The following is a 20,827-nucleotide window of genomic DNA, read 5'->3' on the forward strand; positions in this document are numbered from 1 at the left end:
AATTAATTTAATTTTAATTGTCCAGTATAATAATCACGCGATTTTTGTTAACTGTTTTATTATTGTACTTTTAAACCTAAACCGCGTTTTAATTCACGCCGGTAAGTTTGATTTCCTATTACATTTTTCTTTTATTTCATGATTTTTTTCAAAATAAGGTTTTTTGCGATATCGACACATATAAAGAATAATTTTTATCTTAGGATAATTATTCTTTATTCAGAAATATCGCATTATTTATGGCAATTAGATGTGTCTTGACAACGACTATTTGCTTATACCATTCTTGTTTCTCTACCATTTAGTTTTTTATTTTATTCATGTTTTTCATGTTAATTTGTGTATATATATATATATATATATATATCGTGTTCGTTTTCTATAATTTAAAGGCTTTATCATGAAATAATTATTTTAATTTAACTTATGATCTCAATAAGTAATATAGAAATTCTAAATTAGAATATTAATTGCTTTCGGCAGCTAATTTAAGGTAGGTCATGAGGACTTCAGAAAGTAGTTTAAAATAAATTAAAGGATGTTTAGAAATCATTCATCCGATCAGTAGCTTAAAAATCTTTTTAAACCATTCTTATTTTAGGTCTTTGTAGATTCAGAAAATATAATCACTCAGCGACAAAAAATCATCAAATAAAAGGTGCAATGCAATGCTTCTTACAGGAGGCAATGCTTCTTACAAGAAGAGCAAAATTTAAAGTCATTCGAACTATTTTTAATTTTCTTTCAGTTTCTTCTTTTTTATTTTTTCTACTGCTGACACTTTCCACAAATATTTTAACTCACTCAGATTTGCAACAAGCACAAATTTTAAATATAGTACAAGATTTAAAATTACTAAAATTATCCTATAGCACTTCTTACTTAAGGGACATGGTTTGTTCTGAAATATAAATATATGGCGTTAATTGAACAGAATCCATTTTTACGCGCTGTAATAAAAGGCATGAGGTAATTTCGCTTACTTAATAGTCGTTTTCGCGTTCTTACTACAATGGTAAATAGAGATCAGAAATAGAGTTTTTTTTCCAGCTATTTGCTGGAACTTTCAGTTAGAAAGCTTACTTACTACACACGTACAACAAAAAAGTAAACGATTTTCAGCAAATTAGTAAATAAGAAAAATAAATCAATGAACGAGCAAATCAATAAATTAAAAAAATATGCGAATAGAATAACTAAGAAATGAGCCAATCGGAACAATTAATCGATGAATCAATGTAAACACCGTTAACGAATCGACGAATCAGCAAATAAATGAAGCAATAAATCACCGAATGTAAGTAATAACGAATCGATGATTCAGCAGGTCAACGATTCGATAAAACAGTGAATGTGTCAACACAGAAACAGCATATCAACGAATCAGTAATTTTCCTACTGATTCTCCTATTCATTATATTCACTCTTTTAACTGTAACCAGCTGATTTATTTATTCATTCATTTGATATTTGACTGATTCTTTAAACTTATTCAATATTTTTTGATTCGCTTATTAACTCTCAAACTCACTTATTCAACGAATTGTTTATCAATTTACAAATTCAATCATTAGCCATTTCCCCAGTTTAGAAGACAAACTTTGATATCTCACGGGTTGTATTAATAAGTACGAGTCATTATGCAATAATCTATAATAATATGACGCATATTTTATTTTCTGTAACCGTCGTTGAACAGTTTACGATTACCAATGTTCAGCTCCGTCGTTTTGTAATTTCGAAATCGATCCAGAAGACAAAGAAACTCCTGGATCAATACCCCCAGAGGCATTGGCTTGTTAAGGAAACTTCGAGGAATTGCTGACCCCGACAGATTTCAAGTGCTCCAGTTACCATTTAATACGAGGGGATTCGTCGGTTGGCACGAGCCTGTTCTCACGAGCACGAGTCCAGCACCCTACCTACCAGGCTATCCCGGCGTAAACTAACTTAAATGTTTAGACTCTGTAGTAATCCATAATCTATATGTTTCAATTCTATGTCAAAAATGAAGTTCAGATGGCCAATATAGGTAGCAAATAAAAATAAAGTGAAGAAAAGGACGAAGAAAAAAACGCCATCGAAATCTACTGAATAACTTGTGAGGTAGGAGGAAAACATCAAAACCAGTTTGATTACCTGATGAAACTTGGGTGGCCTTCTTTATAATAATCGTCTTTTAACTCTACTCTCTGAAAATTATATAGGTTTAGATATTGTCTTTCTTAGTTGTGATTCGTTAGATAAATTTTACTTGCTCTAATATTAATAATTGCTGTAATATCGATAATATCTTTACGTCAAAATCGGTCAAATAGTTTCTGAGTTATTGCATTTAAAAAGTTGTATAGTTAAAATACGATATCTCAAAAACTGTTATAACGATTTCAGTCAAATTTGGTATTTTGCCATTTAAAATTGCATTTTTTAAAATGATGTAAAAATCTGCGCACATTTTAACTCAAAAATATTTTTAGCTGTTAATAAATAAAATTATTAAAAATAATAAATAAGCATTAAAAATTATTGTTCGAGGAGGATTATCTCTGGACAAACGAATTTTATACAAACACTGTGCGAAAATTTTCGTTGCATTAAAAAACTAGAGATGTGAAATACGCGAGAAATACAATTAACATTGATGTCCAAACTTTCGACCGCTTTCCTAACCACATTTAAACCTAATAGCACCACATTTTCCAGATTGTGGTTACTCGCCCCTCAATTTTGAGGGTCAAGAATCAGAGTCCGTCCGAAGAAAGTTATGTTTATTCAGAGAAAGCATGTTTTTGTGTCTGATTTCATGGTCGTATGTATCGTCTGAACCAGTAATTTACAGTTTCTAAGTTAGGCCTTCGAAACTTTAAGATTGAGTCTTAGTGCGCGAAAATCGGATTTTTTGATCAAAAGTTATTTAAAGTATTCTCCCCCCTTTTTTTACGCTCTGTATACACTTTTTTCTGCTTCCTTTTTGTCAATGATTCTAAAAATGTATTTTAAGGTTGGCAATTACATAAAACCTTCTATATTTGTATATAGATAAAAATGTTTAAAAGTTTTTTTTTTTTTTTTGAAAACAAAAAATGCTTTTTACGATTACATTTCTGTACAATGTACTCTTCTGTATTTTTATACGATGGTGCTGAAAAGATAATCTAAAACGTCTTTTGAATAATTAAATACTTATAATTTGAATTACGACAACTGTTACGAATTACGATGTTAAGAACAATACAATCAAATTAAAGAGACAAAAAAGGAAAGTTCAATTAAGAAAAATTGTCAATTAATTTTTTCCTATAATATTTTGCTACGTATATAATTTTCAGCTAGTACATCTTTTCGGTAATATTCCTCATCATCATCATATCTGGCTAGACAGCCCAGGGTAGGCCAGTGCCTTCCTTTGAATTCGAATCCACTCCTCTCTACTTTTGACACTTGTTCTCCAGTTTTTCTCCTTTAGAGTAAGGAGATCAGTCTCAACTAAATCCAGCCATCTTAGCCTGGGTCTACCTCTTATCCTGTTCGTTAGGGGTTTGTGTAACAGGATTTTTTTTAAATTTGAGTCATCATTCCTTCTGAAAATGTGAGCTGCCCAGTTCATTCGATGTATTTTAATGAATTTCACAATATCTGGCTCTCTGTAGATTTTATACAGTTCAGTATTATATCGTCTTCTCCAGGAATTATTTATTTTTATCCCACCAAGGATGGCCCTCAAAACTTTTCTCTCAAAAATGGCAATTTTATTTTCACCAGCTTGAGTTAGGTTCCAGGTCTCAGAGCCATAGGTAAGTATTGGCCTAATTAATGTTTTATAGAGTAAAAGTTTTGTATTTTTTGATAAAAGAGAGGATTTGAAAAAACGTTTTAAACCATAAAAAGCTTTATTTGAACAAATTAGACGACTCCGAATCTCATTGTCTATGTTATTGTCGGCAGTAACTATTGAACCAAGGTAAGTAAAATTCTGAACAGTCTGAAACCTGTGGGAACCAATCTCCAGATAGGATTCAGTAAAATTTAATTTAGCAAGTACAGGCATGTATTTGGCCTTATCGGTATGGTAATATTCCTATATCCGCTTAATTTGGAGCTATATAATATTATAGATTAACAATTGAGTAGTTTAGATATGAAAACTACGAATGTACTAATAATGTGCTTTAAGAAAAATTAAAAAAAAAGTATTAATTATGCAATCGAGGCAAATTAATTAGTGCTTACGATATTTTAAGTTGCGAAATCGGACAAAAATAACGTAATTTTTCTGAATAAACATACATATTTTTCGAAGAACTTGGATTTTTAGGGATTACGACCAAAATTAGGGATAGCCGTATTCTAGGAAGTAGTTTGGTCAGAAGAGAGGTCCAAAGTTTGTACCCCTTACTGTTAATTTTATTTTTTGTGTATTTGGCCATATCTCAAGAACTTCTTAAGCGAATCGTCTTTGCATACAATTATAAAATTCATTTATCCAAAGACAATTTAAATCAAAAATAACTTTTTGTAAACATTTATTATTTTTTATTATTTTATTTAATAATAGTCGAAAAAATCTGAACCGTAAATTTTTACATCATTTTAAATAATAAAATTTAAAATGACAAAATAGAAAATTTGAGCGAAATCGGTCTAATAGTTCCTGAGAAATCAAATTTTTAAAAAGTCACATTTCTAAAATTTGATTCCTCAAGAACTATTGAACTGATTTCGCTCAAATTTGGTATTTTGCCATGCATGACTGTATTCTTTAAACTATACCTTAAAATTCAAAAATTTCCATTGGATCAATTATTCACCGATCATTAGATCAAAAGTTTTTCACAATAATCTTTTCTTTTCTTTTTTTGCGTACTGTACATGTGCATACTCTTTTTCCTATTTTCATAAGCTTACTATTTCATTTCTTTTTTTCTTTTTGCACTCTCACTTTAAAAAAGCAGTTCACAAACCGAACATCCGAATTGTTGCGTTAAAAGAATAATTGAAATACGAAACTTATGGTAAAACTTATGCATGTTCGGTATCAATTGAATTATCATTCATTAAAAATACTTTCAAAAAGCATAATTTTAAATCTTCAAATTTTACTGTACAATTCATTCTAGAATTTAAAAAAATAAATCAAAGAAAGTAAGTACTACACTTGTGTTCTTATTTGTTATAATTTAGAACTTTCCTTAAATGAAACGATAACGCAAAAATACTCGATTGAACGAATATGAACACCATTTGAATTACAAAATTTAACTTTACAGTAATAGGAACCTTTAATGCATTGAGGTGCTACATCGATATAAATGTACTATAAATATTAAAAAAAGGAGTTTTTAAAAAAATAAAATTTTAATTTCGTGTATTTTTGTTATTTTGTTAAAGAAATAAAAAAGAATCAAAAAAATATTCATTATAACAATTTTTAGAAGTTAGAGATAAAAAAAAGTTTTTTTTAGAAAATTCAAATAAAATGTTTTTCACTAAAAACATGATTTTAAAAATTTCTTACACCAAAGCCATAATTATTACTTCTAAACAGTAATCACAAATAATCTAATCCACAATTTCTATCGCCATATAAATCACAAGGAAATCCTTCTACGAATCACATTTACATTACAAAATGCAACTTTACAAGCGTATAACCCTTTATTGCAATGAGATGTAACAAAGATAAAAAATAAAATGCTTTTAAAAAAATAAAACTTTACCTTCATGTATTATTGTTATTTTGTTTAAAAAATAAAATATTTTTTTGCTTCTTTTTTGACAATTTGAAGAAGTTACAGCTAAAAAGAAATTTTTTTAGAAAATTCGAAAAAATTTTCTGCACTAAAAACGCAATTTTAAGAATCTCTAATTCCAAATATTAAGCCATAATTATTACTTCTAAGCCTTAATCACAAATAGTCTAAACCACAAATCCAATTACTACATAAATCCCTTACGGATGATTTTTGCAATGAAAAATGAATTTTAGAAGTAGGGGGAACTTTAATGCAATAAAAATATTTTTTCAATCGTAAAAAAGCCTTTTTAAAAATATAAGACAGTATTTTTTTGTTATTTTGTTTAAAAATTTTCAACTTTTTTAATGTTTCATTTTTTACAATTTTAAGAGAACAGAGTGAAAAAAAGTTCTAGGAAATAAGAATAAATTTTTTAACACCAAACACATAATTTAAATAACCTCTAATTCCAAAAATCGAAGCATAATTATTACTACGAAACAAAAATGACAAATAGTCTAAATCACAAACCAATAGCTATATAAATCATGAGGAAATCTTTATTCGAATTCCATTTGCATTACAAATTGTAGCTTTACAAGTGTAGGAACCTTTAATACCATGAGATGCAACGTTGGTAAAGATGTGTTTTCAAGAGTAAAAAAAGAGTTTTTAACACTAGAAAGACTGAAACTTAGTATAAATATTGCCCAAAAGCAGTCAAAATGACTGCATTGTAAAAGAATAACTAAGGTGTAAAGAAATTTGTTTAATTAATTTTTAATACTTCTTATATTATTTACAGTTATATTATTTACAGTATAACAAGTTATTAGTAAATCTTAACAATAAAAAAATTTACTTCAGTTGGAAAAAAAATTATTTATGCATTATTATTTGTACATATTTTGCAAATGAAAAAGTAGTCAAAATTACTTCTTTGGGCAATCTAGTGTTAAAAGATATAAAAGTCTACTTTTTTTCTGTATTTTGTCATTTTGTCTAAAAATGAAACGAATAAAATTTAGTGTTTCATTTTTAAGAATTTTAAGAGATTAGAAATGAAAAAATGTTCTTTTCAGAAAACACATTTGTCTACGCTAATCTCTAATTCCAAAAATTAATGCATGATTATTACTGCTAAACAGAAATCACAAATAACCTAAATGAGAAAATTTCCTTTCCATGAGAAAATTCTTAATTAAAAATAAATACTCTTCTTTTTTTAATTTTAGATATCCTGAGAAGAATTTCTTAAAATGAAATAATCATCTAAATTACTAACTTATTTTCATATTAAAAGCCTATCTTTAATATTTTGTTCTCTCTTTGACCATCACAATAAAAATACACACTTAATTGCACTCCCACGAACAAACTCGTATAAAATCAAGAACTCACCTATGACCCCCAGGACCACACATTTTGAACAAACTAAGCAATTAATAATTTTCAAGAACTTCGCGTGTGAGAAAAACCGCTCCAGACAGTAAACTTCTTCCTCTCCGACTTCTCTTGAAAAACAGATTCCGACTCACTAACACTCTGACTTCCACAAAATGTTTCTTCCCCCCCCTTTCCATGGCACTATCTCCAACTTGATACAACAGAGGATGGGGTGGGAGAAAGGGGAGCATAGCCAATAGTGACCGAGAAATTAGGGGTGGGTACATTTACAGAAGCTTTTCCTGCCTGTGTGCTAGGAGGGGAAGCGAAAAAAAGAAGAAAAATGTCATGGCAAGGGCCCATATTTGTTTGTTTGTTATGGGGTTTAGGTGAAAGTTGAATGCATTCGATTGTTTACACAGGTTCGGTAAATAAACATAAAATTGAACTTGATTCGCGACTCCTAATTATTTTATTTTTCTAAAAAAAAAAGTTTTAGAACATAATTAAATAAATGTCAGATAAAATATATATGATATTCCATAACAGCAGCCCTTAATATATATATTTAGAAAGCCTATCAAAATGAGATCAAAAAAGCGCACACATTTGTATTCGCGATATTCCATAATATCAGCTCTTAATGGATATTTTTAGAATCCCTGTCAACATGAGATCAAAAAGTATATACATTAGGGTTCGCAAAGTAGTTGAGGAAATAACGAAATCGCTGCCAATATATAATGAATCGCAACAGGATGTCAGTGGTAATGATGCATAAAAATATTTGCAGGGTGTTCCCTAATGGCAGTCTTTAATGGATATCTATAGAAACCCTATCAAAATGAGATAATAAAAAAAGTATACATATTAGGATTCGCAAAGTAATTGAGGAAAAAAAGGAATCGCCGCCAATATATAATGAATCGCAACAGGATGTCAGTGGTAATGATGCATAAAAATATATGCAGGGTGTTCCCTAATGGCAGTCTTTAATGGATATCTATAGAAATCCTATCAAAATGAGATAATAAAAGAAAGTATACATATTAGGATTCGCAAAGTAATTGAGGAAAAAAAGGAATCGCAGCCAATATATAATGAATCGCACCTGATGTCGGTGGTAATAAAACGTAATACAGGATATTCCATAATGGCAGCCCTTAATGGATATTTTTGGAATCCCTATCAAAATGAGATCAAAAAAGTATACATTAGAATTCGCAAAGTAGTTAAAGAAAAAACAAAATTGCCTCCAAAATATGATAAATCACAACCATTATTGATGGTAATGAAAACATTAAAAGCAGTTTGATTGTAGAAGAAAACAGAAAGGAGCTGAAAAGCGCTTATTTGCAACACCTTTGAATTTTATCAGACAACCAAACTGATTATGATGCTCACCACACCTTTCTTTCCTCACTAATGATTCGATGGGTTTCGATAGCATTTTCGACCTCGCTGAAACAGTAATTTGAATCTATGCTTTTTTCCCCTTCATTTTTGGCAAGGATTCTAAAATTATACGTTAATGAAGTTGATTTTGGGACATCCTGTACAACCCCGAGGAGTACATATTTTGTACGTTCGAGAATCTTTAAGGTACATAAATTTCTGAAAATTCGCTTTTATTAAGGCAACAAAGATATTATTAAAAACAATTCAGCCGAAATAGTTCTGGAACTAAAGGGCAATTGAGGAAGCGTGGTTAGGAAACCGGGTATTCCTTACCGCCATTTCTTCTTCTTCAATGACAATCTGGTGTGATTCATGACAAGAACAGATTTTCATCTTGACCTAACTGATGCCCTTGTTTTAATGTTCTTAATTTTAAGATCTTTTTCAAGGCAATCAATATGCCGTAGTTTTGGTTTTCCTTCAGCACGTCTACCTTACGGTTTTGCCATAAAAGCCTTTATAATATTTATGTTTCCTTCCATTCTGACGAGTTGTTCTGCCCACTTTAATCTTAATATTTCAAAGAATTTCATTCCATCTGATTCTTTACAGCTCTTATACAGTTTATGAATTCGTTTTTTAGGCCAAATACCATGATTTCGTACTACTTTTAGAATAAGAAGTATTTTCCTTTCCAAAATGGTCAGTATTTTCTCCTCTTTTTGAGTTAGTTTCCATGTTTTTGAAGCATAAGTTAGTAAAAGCCGAATTAAGCATTTATAAAGCATGAACTTACTGATATGATCCAATCTCAAACCACAAAAACTTTTATTCGATTCAAGCTATCGTCTTTTACTATCGGGTGTAAATTCTGGTTGTGTGGTACATGCATGTACCAGCATTTTCTTCGGATAATGACAAAGGATGAACCCAAAGACCATTGCCAGTAGCTTATTATTAAATAGCTGTGGTGCGACACTAACAATCATGTCATTATGTCTATTTGATTAAAAATTCTTATTGGAGGTTATTTTTAACAGCGCGTGTACTGTGGCTTATTTGACGTCAAGTGACGTCAGGTAAATCGCAACAATTAATAATTCACGAGCCAATCAGGTTCAACACACAGCGTGACGTCGCTTACAGGTATCAAAGTAAATCTGATTTAAATCACATGGTTAGACATAATCACTTTACTTCTTCTCGAGTTACAAGTACCCAGTTGCTTCGTTAGATATTTTTTGAATCATGGAGGACTATGATGATAATAGTGCTATCCTTCAATATCAAATTGGAACAACTCTCTTCAAAAAAGTTATGAAGTTTATACACCCCCATGCATGGCAGCTAATAAAGCTGAGTTAGGGCTCACTTTTTGTGCCTACTAATGCCCCAAAACAATAGGATTTATTTATTACCCGATCCGAAACTCAAGTTCAAGATAAAAATAGAGCTAAAACTAGACAGCAAAAAAATAATTAATTAACAAAAAATGCCAGATGAAATATGTTGAGATAAATGATTTACGAACGCTTCTTGATTTTGTTCACCTAATAATTTTTTTTATACTTAATTACTTACCGGATTTTTATATATCTGTTTAATTTAAAAGTAATAAAGTAGCGAACAACTTAATTATGACCTCAAATATGCAAGCAGAGCCCGTCTCGTCAAGAACAGCAAATTCTTCTGATAGCTCAACTAAATGAGAAAAGTGCCTATTAAGAAATAAACCTAGAAAGACAGAGAACTGGAAATCGCGTACAGCATATAGTTGAACTATAACTATAGTAGTTGGAAAAATATTTTTTCAAAAGTCACATAACCTGTCTGCATCACTTGCAATTAAAGAAACGAGTTTTGGGAAACCGAGACTTTACCGAAACATTTTAGAACAGTCAAATTACGTAAATGTTACATTTCATCACATACCTTTATTTAAATAAAAAAGAATTAAGAGTATTTCCCTTAAACCATGCTACTTGTGGAGGAAATATAAAAAATAAGAAGCATGCTTTTAACTGACTGTTCTATGAGTCAAATGATTAATTACAAACTGATTTAACTTTATTTATCTAAAAATAAAAGGGAGAGGAAACTTTTTATGGTTAATACAAAAAGCAGGAATAGAGAATTGGAAGTAGAGAATTAAAAATTTGATAGGAAAGGCATCAAATTGTTATTAGTTCTACAAGAAAGAGGAAGCTATACTACAACAAAAGTATGTCGTTATTTCTAATAACGTCTGAACAAGCCAAGCTCGCCAGCCATTGGCCTTATGTAAATTAAGTGCGCCTTTCTTTTGACAAGAGACCATCGCAACGGTGAAAGTTCTTAGCTCAGAACCCCACGGATAGACGGCAGCACATTATATTCCTGATGCCACTTTCTCAATTTAGACATAGATTTAAAGGGGAAGAAAATTCTCTCTAAATTCTGTATCTATGGTACTTTTCAGACACCAGCCACAGAGCTTTCGATTCGACAGATTTTGCGAGCACGTATATCGTATGTACTCGGTGGATCTTAGCGAAGTCTGGATTAGAAGCACAATCTCTCCAGACCGGAGTCCGATTTTCGAACCACTGAGCAACCACGGCCTCTAAGAAAAGCATTGTCTTGATTTTTCATAACTTAAAAGACTCCTGTTTTGAAGTGATTGGCTTAGGCAAATTTACTATTATTTTTATTTTTTTTAAATTGATTTATAATCTTTATTGAATTAAATAAAAAAAATCATATTATAAATTATTAATGATTATAAATCTGGCAATCACGGACTAAGAGAAATCCTTTTTGGGAAACTGTGTTTCACTTACATAAGTAATTTACATTTAGAAGAAAAATGAGTTCATGTAAACCTAGAGTAAACAATAAAGATTCAAATGATGGAATAAACATTTTAAAAATATCAATATGCAAACTAATTATTTGAAGATTTCTTTCCCACTGCATAACCTTGGGCAATTTGCCATAATTTCATTGCATTTTATAATTTTGATGTTTACTCTAGATTAGAACCGAACTCGCTTTTCACTATATTTTAAATTATTAATGTGCTATATGAAACACAATTTGCCTTGCAGGATTTCTCCCACAATACACAGTATCCTTTGAAGCGCTTCATATGCTTGCACTTGATGTAACGTATGGTATTCGTAAAGTGAATAGTCTAATATGTTTTTAAAGAGCTGCGACTTTAATTAGGATATAAAATATTATATTATTGTTAATAGTTGCTGTGTTATTATTCTTTTTTCATGTATATAACATGGAAAACTTCTATTAGTAGATACTTTGTAAATTAATAAACTTTAACCGTTTGAAGCATATAGGACACTGATGTCATGTCCATTTTATATACTTTTTTCAGACGCTCCAATTATAAGCAAAAATATTTTTTAATATTTTTTTATAATAAAAACCAGTCTAATAGTTACTGAAAAAATCTGTTAGATTATCGAAATTATATTTGTACTAAAATATAAAATGCCAATAAAGTAGTTAGAATTTTTTTTCCCACTCATATTCAAAAATTTATCAGTAATTGATTATAGAAATTTCAAAGAAGAATAATTGTTTCACTCAGATTAAAATAACTGCAAATAAGTGCAAATTTGAAAAATGTTCGGAAGGGTTACCTTTAAAGCAGAAAAAGACACCGGTGTTTTATGCTGTATTTCATAACCATAAATTATTAAAATGCTAATTATAATATTTTTCCTTATTTTCAACTAAATTGATACAAAATAATAAAAAAAGGATGAAAAATATATTTAATAAAAATTCTGGGTGCGAGAAAAATCAAAATTTTGTGTCATTTTTTCTAATATTTGGTATTTTTGAATTAATAGGCTATAATAAAATATTTTTAAATTACGGAGTGTAATCGATCAAACTTTTTGATGCCTAACTCTAAACAATAGGAAAGAATCGATAAAATAAATTCTGAGAAAACCTGATTAAAACTTATGACTAGAGAACATTATTGTTGAAACATTTTCCAAATCTTTGTATTTGACAAAATCATTTTATTCGTAGCAATTTAACATAAAAAAAAACTCCCTTTCCCAAAATAAAAACAGAAAGGATACAAGGAATAAAAAGTGATAAAAGATCAATGAAAAGAATAACTGAAGATATTTAAGTACCTTCTTTTTTTATTTGCAGTCTATATTTTCACCACGTGTTTAAGTAAATTTGCATTTAAAAAGGTTTATTTCCTCTCACCTTAGTTAGAGGGTTTTCAATGTAAAAAGAATATAAAGATAAACAACTCAAAACCTAAAAACAAAAGAAACTTTTTACGTGCATCGAAAAAACTTTACTTCTCGCACAAAACTTAGTGGTTTTTATTTAATGCAAGTATAACATGCTGTAAAATTTTTTATATTTTTTAACGCTTATTTAATGCACAGTTTTATACTGATCAATGCGGATTGTAAAAAGTTTTGCTTCCAAGTTCAGTTATATATAAAAAAATAAAAAAACTCCTTGGGAATTTCAATAACTTGTTAACACAGAAAAAACCAAATATCCAAAGCATACTTGCTGAAAAGACCACTGCCTTTTGCCTAAAATCGCTCATAACTTTTTAACCTTTAGCACTATGATTAAAAGTAACCACTTAGAAATTAAAAGCTTTTATGAATTAACATTTAGTAAGAACATTATTTTATGATTGTTAATTATTATATAAAAATATTGTACTGTGTACATATTTGAAACGAGTTAGTGCTAACATTATTTTAAAAATACTCAAGATGCGAAGTGTTAGATTATACAAATAGAGAAACTTTGTTTTTCAATGAATTTGTAATTATGTGAAATTTTATTAAAGTAATACTTTATTAACGTCAAACGCTTAATAGCTTAAGTAAAAAAATTGTGTATTTATACAATTATCAGTTGCCTCGACTTAGTTTCATTCGTTTCGGTGTGAACCAGAAACAATAGCTTACTCGTCTAGATAGATATACACAAGTTAATATCCGCCTCCTCAGCTATTTCAAAATGTCAACTAAAGCTTACCTCGGGGTAGCAACCTTCAGATATTAATATTACACCTAAGCCATAACTTTAAAAGTCAATTTCAGGTTATCCCATAATTATTCCAGCATTCAACTACGCAAGCTTCTAAGTTTAGGGTCAACTTATATAAATTTTAAATAATTTTCCATAGTACTGAACTTTATTATGTTTCTGTTATATTCAAGACTCTAATTACACACATTCATTGTTCCATATCACTCAATTATAAATCAATCCGAACCGATTCTTTTCGAACTTGTTGATTTTATTCAAGTTTTTCATACATTGAATTATGGATAACCTCTAGGCTGATCTAGAACATTTTCATTTCTCGAACCTGCAACCGTTGACTGCTTTCTTCCTGTTGAATATATGTACTTCAAAATCGACTTTCAGTACTCCGATATTTAAGCTGGTTCGGTACGGCACTTTCATTTACGTCCCACTAGAGCTCCACAATGGGCTATTGGCGACGGTCTGGGAAACATCCTTAAGGATGATCTGGAGACAACGTACATACGTCACACCCCGTTTTATGGGAAGGACACATTCACACACCATCCATCCGTAGATCGTAACTTTGTCCTGAACTAGCGCATGATCAATCTCCGAATCAGTATTTTATTTTTATTTCATGTCAGTCTTTTAACAGTCGACCCAATTTTTTGGGTTTACAACTTCTAAGTTTCAACTCCGTAGCCTTGTAATTGTGAACCCAATCCCAGAAGATAAGGGAACTCCTGGATCAAGTACTGTGAGAAATTTTTTTTCGTGGAGGACATTTTGATGGAACAAAACCGTATTTACGTTACATGGAGAGAAAAACCACCCACGGTTAGCCAGACGGCAAGAGGACTCTAACCCATGATCCGTCTACAACTGAGGATATTTTAGTCAGCACTGTGCAAGCCAGATGCGGAATTCGTATCGACCAGCCATCGCAGGTATTCGAACCCAGTTCACTTCATTGGAAGGCGAACGCTCTATCCTCTGAGCCATCACGGCTCCCCCAGAGGTATTGATTTGTTATGGAAACTCAGGACTTTGTAACTCCGACAGTTTTGCGTGCACCAGTCACCATTTTGTATACGGGAAACTTCAGTCGGCGGGGATCGAACTCAAGACCACTCAGATATGGGCTCAACGCCCTACCAGCCAGAATACCCCGGCCCATACATAAGCTGCATCTGATAGTTTGCTACTTGTTTTTTTTCTCATTTTTATTTGAATCGGCAAGCAGTTAGGGTTAGGTTTGACTTCTGCACTGACTACATGGCATGGCCAAGTCCTCACCCCCTCATATGCAAATTAAAAGTCAAGCATCACTGGCTGCGGTCAGAGTGTGGGTGGGTGACCACTTGGATCAGTCTGCGTAGGGACCGAGAGTGTGCGGTTTTGGTCCTCGTTAGACTGTTCTACCGTAAAGTGCTCGACTTCGAGTGCAGGTCGTCGGGCTACCGAAGCGGGGGTGTCATCAACAGCATGCAAATGAAACTAAATTCTATCACGACGTTAGATACACACATACATATATATACAGAGCAGCAAATGGCAATACAAGGAAAGCTCAAAAACTGTACCGAGAACGTTTTTCAAGAAGACCGTTCCTGATGCGAGAACATTTCAACGACTGCACAAACTCTGAGAAAGGAGTTCCTCTTCAAGTTGCATGCAGGATACCGGACGTGGCAGGAGAGTAAGAATGTCATCTATAAGGACGACATTGTGCATCGTATCAGCGAAAGGACTGAATCTAGCAGGCGGTCACTTTCATACCCCGTTCTCGTTTTCCTTAATACAGTGTGGCGAGATGAAGGAATGCATCCCTACCATGAACAGAAACCAGAGCCCTGGTATTATAGGATTACCAGGCACGTGGGTCCCGCAGTGGACTGATCGTTAAGACACGGTTCCCAGCAGATCACCGAAGTCAAGCATCACTGGCTACGGTCAGTGTGCGGGTGGGTGACCACTTGGATCAGTCTGCGTAGGGACCGAGGGTGTGCGGTATTGGTACTCGTTAAACTGTGCTACCGTAAAGTGTTCGACTTCGCGCGCAGGTCGTCGGGCTACCGAAGCGGGGGTGCCATCAAAAGGATCAAAATTCTGATGGCATGTCTTCGGATCATCCTCCGGGATGTTTCCCAGACCGTCGCCAATAGCCCATTGTGCAGCTCTAGTGCGACGTAAATTAACAACAACAACCAGGCACGTGTCAATTTTACCACATGATTTTTTCAGCAGACAGCTGTGAAACCGGATTTTTGTGGACATGCGTTGTTCACTAACGAATGAACTTTCACGTGCAAGGGTATTTCACATATGCACGATTATCCCGCGTAGTCAATTGAAAACCCGAACGCAAAATTTCCACGTTCGGTCCAGCAACGCTTCGCGCTAAATGTTTGGACCGTAATCGTGCACGATTATCAGATTGGACCATAGCAATTGGCAACACGACTAGATGGAGATTCGATATATTGTGGCTTTGCTAGATGTGTTGCCAGAACAATTAAACCACGTTTCAACACACGACGGTGCACCACTGTGTACGTGGGTAACGCCTTAGATATCATATACCTGGGGCGGTGGGGGTCCAATCAATTGGCCTGCCATCTCACCGGATATGTCATGCCTCTACTTTTTCTTCTGGGATAATATGAAAATCGTCAACTAGGATGATGGTATCATAGATTCTGTTGAAGACCTTCTTATTGCCGGATATACGTAGCTGCTGACACCACAACAGATGCCTGGTGTTTTCGTTAAAGTTGGCCGCGCAATTCCTCTAACGGGGGACTTTTAATGGGGGCGTTATTTCATGACACAGCATCTTTCGCGCTCTAGGACTTGCGTTTCAGCCATGGATTATATGGTGATTTGTGTCTAGCTGTGTTCTATCACCCAGCTGTGTCTAACGTATGTACCGCAAGTTTTAGGCCACCCTGTGTAGATATATAAACACACTCATATATGTTGTTCTATAAGAAACTTGTTTATACAATTATATTCCAACTGATACTCTCTTACTTTTTCAACATACACAACTAAATGGGTTTAGATTTATAACCACACCACAATATTAAAAGCTCAAAAAATTTTTACTTTTTTTTCTAATTAAAATTTTTTATGAAGAACCGTTGGAAAAAAAACTTAACATTAAAACTGAAACAGGGAAAAAATTTAAAATATATACTCAGTAAAACTGAAAATGTAATAATGACCCAATCACCGTTTTTGCCGAATTGAAACTAAACAACTTTTAAGTTTAAAAAATTTATTTTATTTTAAAAAGGATAAAAATAATTTTTAGATAAATTATTCAGTATAGTATGAAAATCCGATAATTGCTTTGCATTAAACACCATAGGAAATGCACTTATACAATTTGTATGCTAAATCAGAGCTGTAGAATCATCAGATGAAATGTTCAATTCCAACTCTGGATATCCCTCACAGCTTTATTCCAACTTATACCCAATTAAAATTGCCTTCTAATTCAGATAAGTAATTCTATTAAATAATTGTTAATTCCAAATTACTCAATTCTATATTTCATATAAGATTAAAGTAATAGTTATATTATTGAAAATAATATTTTGTACTATAACACAGTTGAAGAAATAATTTTTTAAAAATATATTTGTACAAATTATTGAAATCGAGCAAAACCATTTTAAGAAAAGAACTACTTAACAATATCTCTCATGCATATATATATAAACGTCTTATGACAAAAAAGTTGTTTTGCTTCATAAAAAAGGAAACTACTACGAATAATAAAAAATTTTGAAATTTTTTTAATTAACCTAAAAACTAAAGTAAATAAATTTGGTTTTGAAATTTATATATGAAAAGATAATCTATAAATAATTCATTTATTATTCTTGATTTTTCAATAATTTCAATGATTTACTGTGTTCTTCATAAGTAGTTAGATTAAACACAGGCTCAAAAACAATAAAATGTGACTAAATTTGTGATAAGTTATATTTCAGATAATAGTCATCATATCCATTGCAGAATATTTTTTTCTATTTAACTATAAATGTTTATCAAAATAATTTTTTAAGAACAAAACCTTTTTTTTAAAAAAAAAGAGTTAACTTTAGCTAAGTAGACTGTAGTAAAATTTTCCCAACTTCAACTTTAAGTCCTGGAGAGTTTTCTTCGATTCTGATAACACAGCTCTGTGGAAAATAAAAAAAAAATTTTGGTGACTTTCAAATATTAAGTAAGCACCTAAGGAGGAAGTATGAACAAAGCTTACACAAGACTCTAAAATCTCATTACTTTCAATTTCATTTTCTAATACAAAAAAATTCATTAAAAAAATTTTTGAAAGAATATTACAATTTGAAAGATTAAATTTGGAGAACATCTTGAGAAGAATTTTCAGACCGATTAAAGTAAATAATACACAGGGAAAAATAGAAAACAATAGTAAACTTGACCATTTAATCAGATGAAAAGACATAATTTGATTTATTAAATCCAGATGTTTGGCATGGTTGAGGTACATTGAAAGATTAAATGAGAATAGAAATTTAAGAAATTTTTTTAAATTGTAACCTTTCAACTCGAGACCAGAAGGAAGATCGAAAAAGAGATGGTTGGACGAGAACACCAAAGATCTAAAGGTGAAAAACTGGAAGTTAAAAAAAGCCAAAAATAGGAAGGTTTGGAACGATATTGTTCAGCAGGCAGAGGCTCACATCGGGCTGTAGTGCTACATCAGTAAATAAGTAAGAGACAAACAATAATAATGTTATAAAATTTTATTCCTTAAAACATCGTTAAAATGAATAAATATAAAATGAATCATCTAATGTAACATGAAAAACTTAAAATTAAGGAGAAAGAAATTATGGAATAATTTACACTTCCTTTAAAGGTAATTAATAATTGCACATCAAAAGAAAACAATTTTTGAAATTTTAAAATTTGTTTTGTGGGTTAAAAAAACAGCTATACAATAAATATACATCAAGAATGAAGAATAAAACTTACGACAAGGAAAAACAGATCCAGTTAATATACATCATATAAAAGTTTGTTAGAAAAAATATTCCTAAAAATAAAATTATGAATATGCGAGCAAATGCAATGATGAAAAATTACAATGATCATGAAAATGTAATAAATGTATGTGTACTATACTGATAAAAAATGCCAATTATACACATGAATGTTTGAGAATGTATTATATACATAAAAACAAGCTGGATTCAAAATAAAGAGGAGAATTTAGTCTGAAACTTTAACTTTCATATATTATTTTGAGTATTTCTAAGGAAATCTAAAGCACAAATTAAAATAATTACGCAATAAAAATTCAAAATACTACCATTATTAAAATAGTTCACATAAAAATTTCATAAAAACTTGTAACATTCAAGAAATAACCAATTAACAACATTTAAAAAATTGAATCTTCGTTATAGTTAGTTACATTTTTTCGTCAATACAATGTTTAATTTTGTAACAATTAAAAAAAAAATCAGAAATAGAATAGAGTTACACAAAATGCATAAAAAGTTAGAAGATCCAAACATAGTTGAATAACAATAATGTTTTAAAAACCAGTCTTAAAACAATGCTAAATAACAAAAAAGTAAATTAAAAACAAGAAAATAGCAATATTTTGAACAATGTTTTTTTAAATGGAACGCAAATAACAATAAGAATTTTTCTGTTATGCACTTTTAATGTTTTTTAAGGTGAAAACTCATTGAAGTTTTTGTTTAAGAAAAGAACAGAAGCATAATATTACAATTATTTTAAAATTGAACAGTTTAAATAATGACACAAATAAAATATTAACAATAAAAATGTTATCACATTTCAAAAGATGAGAAAGATTTTGATCACAACAATTCTGATCAAATGCCATTCAATTTGTACAATATCACCAGCACTATATCTTACACATATGCACTAATTCAAATAGATAGTAGACTTGCTAATTTTGTCGTAAGTCTTAATCCCTGATTTTCAAAGTTACATTTCTCTTATTCCTGTAAAATACAAAAAATACATTTATTTAGAAAAAAATTATTTTCAAACATCATGTTAAAAATATCTTACAAAAAATATTGTTACAAATTAAAGAAAAAATAAATTACTCTTTAAAATTTATCCTTTTCCTCACGAAGAGTTTTCATAATTTATTTAAATGAAAAACATATGTTACCACGGCAAAGTTTGAGATTCAGAATTCTACGGAATGCCTGCCTAGGCATTATAATAGACTGCTGATTAAGAAACCGACAAAGCACGAAATAAACATGTATAATAGAACCTCTAAATATAATAAAAAATGTTATTCAAGCCAATCGTGTTGCGACAAGTAGGTTAGCTTTAATTTTTTATTTTTTTGTATGGAAATTTTGTTTCCCTTATTAAGAAAGATATAAATTTTGTCTTGAATAACTTTCATTTTTGTTCACGTATTTTGAATAGATTTTTTTATAGTGGTACTCTCTTTATTTTTTCAGAATAACATTGGTATTTTTGAGGAATGCACATCATTTATATAATAGCTTTATCAGGAATTTTTTTTCATACTTTACCTAAATAGTATTCGTCATTCTATAGAATGCCTAGGTATTATATACAATGCTAAGGGAAAGTATGTTATAATTCTCAGATTTTACACTATGCCTAATAACTCCCTGCATAATATACAATACCTATTACATTCTATAGGATTTCAGCATTTCATACCTTGCCGTTAACATACATATAAAAAATTCTTATTTTGTCCAATAACAGGTAAAAAGAACACTTTATTTCAGTTTTTTACTTTCTCAGACAAAGAAAATTTTTTTAATGAGTTTCCTTTGAATATACTTTGTAAAAAGTAAAATAAACTTTTATTAATGAATCAAAGATTATAAAGTTTTTGGCTCGTTAAATTAATTTAAAAAATAAATTAATAATCATTCAATAGTTAGTTTATCATATTTTAATTTTTAAGGTTATTTATTTACAATATTATAATTACAATATTTATTTACAATAAAAGAAACTTAAATACGGAAAAAATAACTTAAGCTTATTTTTCACAATACAGTCAATTCGCTATAACTCGAAGTACGATAACTCGAATATTACTATAACTCGATTTTTTTATGAGGTCCCGACCCTTTTATCTTCAATTTCATGTTAATTATTCTCGATTACTCGAATTTTACTCCCTTTAACTCGATTTTTTTTGGATCTTTTAAAGCAAGAAAAAAAACCTAGGAGCTGATATCTTGCCCCTTCCTTTGCAA

General features: G+C 30.6%; 2 protein-coding genes across 11 annotated transcripts in view; both read right to left on the minus strand.

Moving 5' to 3' along the window:
* LOC107447945 (papilin) overlaps positions 1-7,311 on the minus strand; it is a gene marked incomplete in the record, with an annotated part of 216,134 nt that extends 208,823 nt beyond the window's left edge. Inside the window, 1 exon segment of the mRNA XM_071182252.1 lies at positions 7,137-7,311. Within this exon segment, the coding sequence (XP_071038353.1) occupies positions 7,137-7,159 (23 nt within the window).
* Positions 7,312-18,313: 11,002 nt separating this feature from the next.
* LOC107447980 (uncharacterized) overlaps positions 18,314-20,827 on the minus strand; it is a 39,468-nt gene continuing 36,954 nt past the window's right edge. For 9 of the 10 annotated variants that reach the window (XR_011637002.1, XR_011637001.1, XM_043049143.2 and 6 more), the window contains one exon: positions 18,314-19,567. Coding sequence is in view for 8 of the 10 variants with exons in the window: in XM_071182291.1 (XP_071038392.1) it covers positions 19,531-19,567 (37 nt within the window). In the remaining 2 variants the exon portion in view is untranslated. The remainder of the gene's footprint in view (positions 19,568-20,827) is intronic. The other variant, XM_071182270.1, reaches the window with a different exon arrangement.

This window comes from Parasteatoda tepidariorum, chromosome 1, assembly GCF_043381705.1.
Source record: "Parasteatoda tepidariorum isolate YZ-2023 chromosome 1, CAS_Ptep_4.0, whole genome shotgun sequence".
Taxonomy (NCBI): Eukaryota; Metazoa; Arthropoda; class Arachnida; order Araneae; family Theridiidae; genus Parasteatoda; species Parasteatoda tepidariorum.